The sequence below is a fragment of the Fukomys damarensis genome, unplaced genomic scaffold (assembly GCF_012274545.1).
Source record: "Fukomys damarensis isolate Sample0158 unplaced genomic scaffold, DMR_v1.0_HiC HiC_scaffold_30, whole genome shotgun sequence".
Classification (NCBI taxonomy): domain Eukaryota; kingdom Metazoa; phylum Chordata; class Mammalia; order Rodentia; family Bathyergidae; genus Fukomys; species Fukomys damarensis.
In genome coordinates this window covers 68363283-68373766 of record NW_022900942.1, presented here as the reverse complement: position 1 = coordinate 68373766, position 10484 = coordinate 68363283, and the positions used below count along the sequence as shown (strand labels likewise).

Sequence of the window (10484 nt, the reverse complement as noted above, 5' to 3'; positions counted from 1 at the left end):
GCTTTCGTGAATGAGGCATTTGCATGCAAGCAGGCTTTTTCCTTTAATACCTCTGCCTTTGAACTGTATTCTTTGGACTTGTGCTAGGAGTGTAATACTTTTAGCTATGCTAAATAATGTATCAGCTTCTTCTTCTTCTTCTTTTTTTTTTTTTTTTTTTTTTTTTTTGGTTTTTGAGACAGGGTCTCACTATGTAGCCCAGGCTGGTCTTGAACTCACAGTGATCCTCCTGCGTGTCGTAGTGTCTTAAAAACAAGTGAACCCACATATACAAAGCTGATGAATTTTAGTTTCAGGATATTTTTCTTTTCTAACAGGATTTGAAAAATACTTTCCTAATGGAAAAAATGGGAAAAAAGCTGATGAAGCTAAAGAAGTTATGGGAGAAAAAAAAGGTATCTTTTAAAAAGATTTTGTTTGAATTTATTGTTTTCCCTAATAAATAATGGTGATAGTTTCCACTGACCAAAAAATGAGTTATGAGTCAGTTTTGAAACTATAGGTTGCAGGTACATAGAAAATTCTGTATATGTTTCATTTTACCTTAATTTCATGCTCATATTTCCCTATCGTTTTTTCGAATTGAAGTCATTCAAGGTCTCCTTGGAGATGTCAACTGATCAAATTGAGACTGATTGCTTATATCTGACACATAATTTAAGCCATTGAGAAAAAAAATCTTAGCAACCCAATACGTGCAGCTTATTTAACACTGATTTTAAAATTGCTCTTGAGCTTTAATTAAGTGCTGACTTACGTTTGGGATTCCGAGAGGGTTTCTCAGGCCTGAGTGGCTTGGGTCATGTGGACTCTGAACCTCCTGCCTCCATTTTATGAGTGTGATACCCTTTGTTACAGTGCCTGGCGTGTACTGGCATTTATTGGCTTCATTTCTCTTTAGTAGAATGTGAGGAAACATGTAAGTCCCTGGGCCTCACAGTGCCAAGCCCGTGCTGCCTGGCCACGCTGCACCTCTGGTTGTAAGAGGACCGGTCATCCAGCAGGAGGGACAGGGCTGTGCTCAGAGTGCAGAGGAGTGGAAGTGAGCCTGGGGAGGGACCAGAAGTGCTGGTGTGGCCGAGGGTGGGAGCAGTAGGCACATGGCGAGGGAGGCGGCCTTCTCAGGCTGTGGTCCACGGTCTGCATCTGGCTTTGGGGCAGAGCAATGAGGTAATAGCTGCATTCCTTTTGCATTGCTGTTACAGTGGCCAGAGTAGTTTGGATCCCAGTACCACTGGAGCGGTATGCTGACTGCTTCCCAGGCCTGTGCCTTGCTGAGGTGGGGAGGGTAGTGCTGAGCTTGCACGCTTCACACCCGTCTCCAAGTGTGCAGCACGTATGGAGAGTATCATGGGTGATGGCACCAGCCTGCTCCTGGCTGAAGACGGTAGATGGCACTGTGGGTTGGAAGGATGGAGAGGTGGGAGGGAAGATGTCAATGTCTGGTGAGTCTGTCAGGGCTGCTGTTACAAGGGGTGATAGTTCCACGGTCTACAAATCCGAAGTCAGGGTCTCTGCGGATTGGTTCCTCCTGTGAGCTGTGAGAGAAGAATCTATGTTTGTAGCTGATGGTCTTTCTGTTGCCTCTTCACACACACATCACTGTGTGTGTGTGTGTGTGTGTGTGTGTTTCCGTCCAGATTTCCCTTTCTGTAATGGCACCAGTTCTGTTGGGTTAAGGCTTACCTTAATGACCTTGTCTTCTTAATGACCTCGTCTTGACTTCTGTAAAGACCCTATTTCTATGAGATCACATTCTGAGATTTATTGTATACATTGGGCATGGGAGGGTCAGTTTAATCTGTAATGGTAACTAGTATCAGATCCTTGCATACCATCTATATGTGAATAAGGTTGTTTTCGCTTTTTGTTGGGGGTGTGTGTGTGTGTGTGTGTGTGTGTGTGAGAGTGTGTGTGTGATATGCTGGGAATCAATCCCAGGACCTTGCGTATGTTTGGCAAGTGCTCTGCCCCAAGCTGCACCCAGCCCAAAGTGAGTGTTCTTTGCTAGTTCTTAAAGTCACGGCCTTCCAAGTACAGAACCTGCTGTTCATTGTCTCCTTTGCAGGATGGGGAAGGGAGTGCTTGCTTTCTGTCTCTCTTTTTTTTTTTTTTTTTTTTGGTACTGGGGATTGAACTCAGGTCCTTGCACTTGCAAGGCAGGCCGCCAAACCACTGAGCTAAATCCCCGGCCCCATATATATGGTGTTGTTTTTTTTTTGTACCAGGAATCGAACTCAGGTCCTTGTGTTTTCGAGGCAGGCGGCAGAACCACTGAGCCCCGGCGGGGCTTGCTTTCTAACTGTGGGACTCCGGACTCTGTGTGCCTGGGTTTAAACCCCAGTTGCTTAGCCACTGTCACTCAGCACAGCCACAAGTCACCTAATGAATTGCTTGGGTCCAGTTTCTTCCCTGTGAAGTGGGCGTATGGCAGCACCCTTCTGGGGATAGTATGTATTTCAGGGGCTGGAGTAGGCAGAGCATTCGGCCTCTGTGAAGGTTCCTGCTCTGTGTTCACAGTCGTCCTTATGATGCCTTACTTGGTAGCTGATAGTTGACACAACACGCTTTGTGCTAGATTTTTGTTACCCTGTGTATGGGGAAACTTGTGGACATTGTGAAGCCTCCATTACTTCTCATGTGTTCTTTGTTCACAGCAGAACCAAAACCAGCAACTGCCCCACGCTCTTCTGGGGGAGCAAGTGGTGGTGGAGGAAAACGCCGGGGCAAGAAGGACGATTCCCACTGGTGGTCCAGGTTCCAGAAGGTTTGAGCCCCAGCTCTGTGCTGACTTCACAGTTCCATTGGGGGCCCCAGGACAGGTGGGGAGGGACTGGTGTCTTGTCCCATAGCTCATGAGGAGTTCTGCTCTTCAGGGACTCCCTCCTGTTTGCCTAGGGTGACTTTCCGTGGGACGACAAGGACTTCAGGTTGTACTTCCTCTGGACCGCTCTGTTTTGGGGTGGAGTCACGCTATACATCTTGTTCAAGCGCTCCGGGAGAGAAATCACTTGGAAGGACTTTGTCAATAACTATCTCTCGAAAGGCGTGGTAAGTATTCTGTGGGGTTGGCCCCTGGAATGGTCAGGAGGTAAAAGTTGTTGAGAAGTTTTCTTTCACATGGGGTGTTTCTAATGCTGGAAAGCCCTGCAGTTGGGAAACCTGTTTGGAAGCACTGCCCATGCCCGGGCTGGCAGCCTCTCCTCTGCCCCTGTCCAGCTGCTTCCCTGGCCACTGTGCAGCAGCCTTTCGGCTCCCGTGATGCCCACCTGGCTTCTGGGCACAGAGATGGAAGCCAAGCAGAACTTGGGAAGCGAGGGTAGCCATGATGCCCGAGGGGGGCCTTGGCCTGGGAGCCCTGCCACCTGCTGGGTCCGTGCCCTCTGAGCCCTACTCCAGCATGTCTCAGGTGCCACGGACTACAAGGCACTTGTTGTTTCTATGTCAGTAAAAACATCTGTGATGAGCTGCCTGTCATGTTTTGCACAGCATGCCCTCGGTGGAATGGAGCTCAGTTTCTGAGACATTCAAATACAAACGCGTGCATCTTAGAACTGGGGAGCATGTTAAGTCTAAGAGGACCAAGGCTAAGGCTGTGGGTACCCTTGGGGGAACTGCATTCACCTCTCAGTACTTGATCTCTCACCGATGAAACAGATGAGGAAAAGATACAGGTACGAATATTTCCAGAGGTTCACAGAATCTAAATTACTTATTTCTCAGTCGCACAGGAATGTGATGGTGGGAAAACTCATCTGCTCTGACGTTTCACAAACCCAGTGTACAGTCATTGTCAAGAAAACACTGTTAAGGGCCGGGGATTTAGCTCAGCGGTTCAGTGGCCTGCCTTGCAAGCGCAAGAACCCGAGTTCAATCCCCAGTACCAAAAAAAAAAATCACTGTTAAGCTGAACTGTATTAAGACCAAAATTAATGGTCCAGTTGAGTCAAGGAAGGGATGTGATTTAGCTACTGAGGAAGAAATACAAGTAAAGGGAGGAAATCAGAAAAAGGAAAGAATGATGCAAATTAAAAGCAAGAAACCAGCTTGGCTATAGTTAGTAATAAAAAAGATAATGCCTAGATTGATAGGATATGGGAAATAGGCAGTCATACAGGGTATTTGGTAGCATGTATGAAGAGTCTTATAAAGTCCTCAAATTTCTGTTGAATCACTTCAGTAGTTTAATCATTAGAGACTCACAGAGTTGGGCATGTTGGCACATGACTACAATCCCAACACTGGGAGGCTGAGGCAGGAGGATCACAAGTCCCAGCCCATTCCAGGCAACTTAGCAAGACTCTGTCTCAAAAGTACCAAAAGGAATGCAAAGGTAGCTCAGTGTGAAGGCCCCAGCTGCAGTCCTTTGTACTGAGGAGAAAAAGATGAACTCACAAGATTATTCATTTCAGAGTTTGATTAAAGAAAAAAGGAAATCAAGTAAACATCTGATAAGACAGGAATTACATAATAGTCCAGAAATAGTCTGTCCTGTTTCAGTTTCTGTTTTGTGTCTTAAATGGTCAGGAGTCATAGAGAATGAAAAATGAAGATTCTGAATAATTTGCTCCTGATTTTGGGCACACTAGCTTCTTCCCTTTGTGCCATGCTGTTCCCTTCAGGAGGGCCTCCACGCTCTGAGGGGCAGCCTGCTGTGTCACACTTTCGGAGTTACTGGAGTGAGGGGAACTCTTTCCTACTGTTTCAGGTCTTTTCCTTATTTGATAGGTCAGTACGTTAGAGCAACAGTTTATTAATAATGGCTCATCGGAGCTGGGCATAGTGGCCCACACCTGTAATCCCAGCACTCAGGAGGCTGAGGCAGGAGGATCACTGAGTTTGAGACCAGCCTGGGCTACATAGTGAGTTCCAGGTCAGTCTCAGCTACATAGTGAGACCCTGTCTCAAAAAACAAAACGAAATGAAACAAAAAGCCTCATGGAGTTGGGGATTTAGCTCAGTGGTGCTGCTATCTGCCTCGAAAGTGCAAGGTCCCCATACCAAAAAAAAAAAAAAAAAGGCCCATAATTCCATTTGTGGGGTTGATTAGCCTCATACTATTGAATTGTCCTTTCTTTTTTCCTTTTTCCTTTTCCTCCTCTTTTTTTCTTCCTTTTGGTGGTACCAAACCCAGGGCCTTGTGCTAGGCAAGCAGTTTATCACTGTGCTGCCTCCCCATCCCCAGTGTTATATTTCTTAAGTGAGATTGACATACAGTTGCCCTTTTCACATTTGCTGTCTTCTTTTTTCCGATTTCTTTCACTTCGAATAAACACATATAACCTAACTCTCAGTTTTAACCATCTTATGTGTGCTGTCAGATATGAAATGTGGTACAGCCATAAAATGCAGCCATTGCCTTACCACTGTGCCTGTTAAACCGTTAACACCATTCTCGCCCTTCCTATGCCCCTGGCAACCCCATTCTGTGATTTTTACTTAACTTGAGACATGTTATTGTGTTAGCTTTCCTGTTGCTGAGACAGTGTGCCCAACACCCACATCTTAGAGGAGGAGAGGGTTGATTTGGCTCACAGTGTCAGGGGATTCAGTTCATGGTCACTCTGAGGTGGAATATCATGGTGGGAAGGTGTGGTGGAACAGAGATACAGATTTCATAGCAGCCAGGGAGCAATGCCGGAGAGGAGGGTCCAAGGAGCAGACACAGTACCCAAGGCCACAGTTCCAGGATACACCTAGACACACCCAGAAGGGTGTCCCCCCAATCCCCTAGCCTTCTGAGCCAATCATGTTGACACAGTGTGGCTTGACCCTCACAGGTGAGTGAGTGGAATCGAAGGTTTTCGTATTCTTGTAGCTGACTTCTTTCGTTTGTCATGTTCTCAGTGTTCATCCATGATGTACCATTTGCCAGATTGTCCTTTCCTTTTAAGGCTCCGTTGTGTTTATATACCACATGTCGCTCATCCATTTTCTCATTGCTGGACACCGGAGTGCTTCCATGTTTTAGCTGTTGTGAATAATGGTGCTGTGAGCGTGAGTGTGTAAATATTGCTTTGAAACCTTATTTTCTTTTGGGTATGTATGAAGAAGTGGATGTGGAGCATGTGGCAATTCTGTATATAATTTTCTGAAAAACTGCCCATTCTACACGTTTTCCATGGTTGTACAGTTTCACACACCCACTAACTGCGCACCGCGGTTCCCACCTCTCCTCATTGTCACCAGCGCTCATCGTTTGGTTGAATTTGTTTTTCTTTTTGCTTTTTTTTTTTTTTTTGGTACCAGGGATCGAACTTGGGTCCTTATGCTTGTGAGGCAGGCAACAGAACCACTGAGCTAAATCCCTGGCCCTCGTTTGGTTGATTTTGCTGATGGCCACCGTAGTGGGTGTGAGGTCGGCTCTGCTGCTTTGCGCTCCTGGATGACAGTCTGCGTGAGCATTCCCCCCCACCCCCGCGTATGCTTATGGCACATGTGTGTCTTGCTTTTGTGAGCTGGTGCCACTGTTTTGTGTATCTGCTCAGGTCTCTTGTCCATGACTCAAGCTGTTTTGCTGTTGAGTTTTGTGCTTTCTCAGTAAGTTCTGGATGCTACCCTTGCCTTGTCAGATAAATGATGTGCCCAAATCTTCTATTCTGCAGGTTGCCTTTTTACTGTGTTGGTGGTACACATCAAATATTTAATGCACCAAGTTTTAAAATTTTCATGGAATCCAGTTTTTCTGTTTTTCTTTGGTTGCCTATACATTTGGTGTCCAAGAAACCCTGTCCAGATCAAATGTCAGGAAGCTCACACCCTGTGTTCTCTTCTAAGCGTTAGTGTAGTTTTAGGACTTTGATCCATTTTGTGTTAAATTTTGTCAACAGTGCAATGCAGGGTCCAGTGCTGTCCCTCAGTGTGTGGGTATCCAGTTTCCCCATTGCCATTTGTTGAAAGACAGACCTTTCTCCATTTGACCATCGATGGGAGAGTTTGTCTGGGGGCTGTGTATTCTATTCTGTTGTCCACTACTGTGCCAGCGCCATACCATGTGGAGTGCCGTCGCTTTGTAGTAAGTTCTTTTGTCATTGTGTAGGTTCTTTTCTTTTGTCTTTTTGGCAGTGCTGGGGATTAAACCCAGAGCCTAAGCACATTATACACATGCTCAGCCCCTGCAGTAAGTTGTAAAATCTCAGAGTGTGAGTCCTTTAGCTTTGTGTTTTTATTAAAGTTTTTTCGTTTTGTTTTGTTTTGCTATTCTCTTGAGATTTCATATGAATCCTAGGATGAATTTTTCTATTTCTGCACAAAACATTGTGATTTTCATAGGGAGTACATTGAACCTGTAGATTACTTTGAGTGGTAGCATTGGCATTGTAACAATATTGTGTCTTCAACCCACGAACGTGGATGTGTCTCTGTTTATTTAGATCTTAGTATTTTGTAGTTTCTTAGTTTTTGAAATTCCATTATGCAAGTCCTTAACTCATTTATTTCACTGATGAAGTTAGTCCCTAATCATTGCATTCATCTTGATGTTCTTGTGTGTGGAATGACTTTGTTGCTGTTGTTCTGGGGCCCAAACCCGGGCCTCTCATGTGCTCCTCAGGTGTCCACCTACGAGCTGTGTCCCCAGCCGGAACTGTTTTCTTAATTTCCTTGTCAGAGATTGATTTTTGTGCATTGACTTTAATCCTGTTAGTTTGGTGCATTTTCACTGATTAGTTTCAGCAATTTTTGTGGTGGCGTTAGGATTGTCTGAGGGCCAGATCGTGGTATCTGTGAGCAGAGGTGATTTGACTTCTCCTTTCTGAGTGGGGAACCATTTGTTTCTTTTTCTTGCCTGATTTCTCTGTGGGGCAGAGTGAGGAAAAGGACTGCCCTGCCTGACTCCTAATCCTAGAGGGAAAGCTGGCAGTCACCTGCCTTTGAGTACATGCTCACTGCATTTTTTTTAACGTGGATTTTATGAGTTCTAGTTGAACTTTTTCAAGTTCTTTCTAGTTGTAGTTGTATTTTTTTATAATGAGAATTTTGTCAAATGCTTTTTCTCATGTGGTTTTATTCCTTCATTCTGATAACGTCATAGGTGACCAGTAGATTTGTGTGTGTCAAACCATCCTTACATTGCATCCTAAATCCCACTTAGTCCTTTAACATGCAGAATAGGTTTGCTGCTGTCCTGAGGACTTTTGCATATGTGTTCCTAAGGGGTATCAGTTTGTAGTTCTCTCTTGGTAGTGTTCCTATCTGGCCTTGGTGTCAGGAAAGTGCTACTGGAGACCCCTGCAGTTAGGTTCCAGTATCCTGCCCAGTATATGACACAGGCCTGAGAAATAAAACTAAAAGACGGGACTAGGAGAGAAGGCAGGATGCCAGGATGACCAGTGCCAGTGGAACTGACAGAGGTGCTGGCCAGTTCAGGCGCTGACTCATTGGCATTCAGTTGGAGTAAAGGCAAGCTACATGCAAGGGCAGGGTTATGTGTGGTTTCTCTGGAAATTAATGTAAACAAGGCTCCTGAAGGGCAAGGCAAGCATTCTCAAATTAGGAACAGAATAGACAAAATCGATGGCTGTAATTAGAACATTGTCCTCTGAGTAAGAAGGTTGTGAGAATAGAATTTGGGTGCGAGTTACTCTTAACCTTGGGCATGTAGGTTTCAGACAGACTCCCTTCTCCAAACAAGCCAGTTGTGAGGTGAACTCTTCACAGCCTGCTTTAGGCATAACCAATATTATCTGCAAATACTGGCTTCAGAAAGTGAGTTAGGAAGTGCTCCCTCTTTCCATTTTTTGAAACATTTGAGGATTGTTATTAGTTCTTCTATAAATGTTTTCTTACAAGTTACCAGTAAAGACACCTGGCCCTGAGCTTTTGTTCCTCAGATTTTTAAAAATTATTGATTCCATCTCATAACTAGTTAAAGGTCTACTCAGACTTTTCTTTCTTTGTGGGTTAGTCTCAGTAGGTTTTGTGTTTCTAAAGTAAGTCCTGTAAATAGCATATAGTTGCACTGTATTTTATTACTTTTAAAATAATCACTGCTAGAGAGGGACTTCTGTCATTTGTATTTGTTTCCTACCAGTATGTCTTACAGCTCTTTGTGCCTATTTCCTATTTTTTGTGTTTAATAGATTTTTTTTGTAGTGAAATATTTAAATTCCTTCCTTATATTTTATATGTTTTCTTTGTTCTTACCATGGGGTTATATTTTATATCCTAAAGTTAACAATACTAATGAATTTGTACTGGCTTCACATCTGTGACATAGAACAACCCCAGCTGTGCCCTGTTTGTGGTGTCACAGGATTATGTCTTTATATATCGTATGCCCTGAACATAACTTGGCAGTTACCTCAAAGGCATCAGTCAACAAACTGTGGAGTTACAGACCAAAGCTGCAGTAACGTTAGCTTTCATAGTGGCCCTGGATTTATCACTGTTGAGACCTTCCTTTTCCCGTGTGTCTCTGGTGTCCCTTGATGTCACTGTGTAGGGGTTGTTTCTTGGGTGTTTCCTGCAGGACAGGCCCAGTGGTAATGCACCCTCACCCCGGCTTTCCTTCACCGGGAAGGACAGTTTGCCGAGTGAATAATTCTTGGCTGGCAGATTTTTCTTTTACCCCTTTGAGTATTGGCCCACTGTCTTTGGCCTCCAGTTTCTGATGAGAAATAGTTCATGATCTTATTTGAGAGCCTGTGTATATGATGAGTAACTTTTAAAATTCCTCTTTTCTTTGACTTTGAAGTTTTATTGTACATAATGTTCTCAGCGTGGGTCTCTGGGTTCATTTTACTTAAGTTCATTGGGTGCAGCTCTTTTCTTTTCTTTTCTTTTCTTTTCTGTTCTGTGTTGTTCTGTTCGAGACAGGGTCTCACTATGTAATTGAGACTTAACCTGGAACTCACTATGTAGCCCAGGCTGTCTCGAACTCACACTGATCCTCCTGCCTCAGCCTCCCAAGTGCTGGTATTACAGGTGTGCACCACCACGCCCAGCTTGGGTGCAGCTGTTCTTATTCTTTTTTTGTTGTTGTTCTTATTCTTGTTTTTCATCAAATATGGAAAGTTTTCAGCTGTATTTTTAAAAAGTATTCTCTCTGCCCCTTTCTTCTCCTGTGACCACAGTGTGTGTCCAAGTCCATCCACTTGATGGGCCCTGCGGATTCCTGAGGCTTTGATCACTTTTCTTTGGTTGTTTTTCTTTCTGTTCCTCAAGCTCTGTAATTTCAGTTGTCCTGTTGTTCATTGTTTTGTTCTCCTGCCTCTGGACCCCTCTGATGAATTTTTATTTCAGCTGTTGTACTCTTCAGCTCCGGTTTCTTTTGTTTCTGTTTTAAATTTTCTTTTTATTGATATTTTTGTTTTGTTCATTTTCTTGATTTCTTTTGTATTTTCCTTCTAGTTCTTTGAGCTTTATTATTTTCTCCAAGTACTGAGGATTGAACCCAGGCGTTTGTACTGAGCCTACAACCCAAGACTTTTTTTTTTCAGACAGGTTCTTGCTAAGTTGCTAAGCCACCCAGGGTGGACTTAAAC

At 44.1% G+C, this 10484-nt stretch overlaps 1 protein-coding gene across 1 annotated transcript in view; it reads left to right on the top strand.

The window, feature by feature from the left end:
• The first annotated feature begins 363 nt into the window (after positions 1–363).
• The window catches only part of Afg3l2 (AFG3 like matrix AAA peptidase subunit 2), a 34700-nt gene continuing 24579 nt past the window's right edge, over positions 364–10484 (top strand). The window contains exons 1-3 of the mRNA XM_010639015.3: positions 364–395; positions 2658–2767; positions 2899–3051. Of these exons, the coding sequence (XP_010637317.1) occupies positions 380–395; positions 2658–2767; positions 2899–3051 (279 nt within the window). The 5' untranslated portion in view covers positions 364–379. The remainder of the gene's footprint in view (positions 396–2657; positions 2768–2898; positions 3052–10484) is intronic.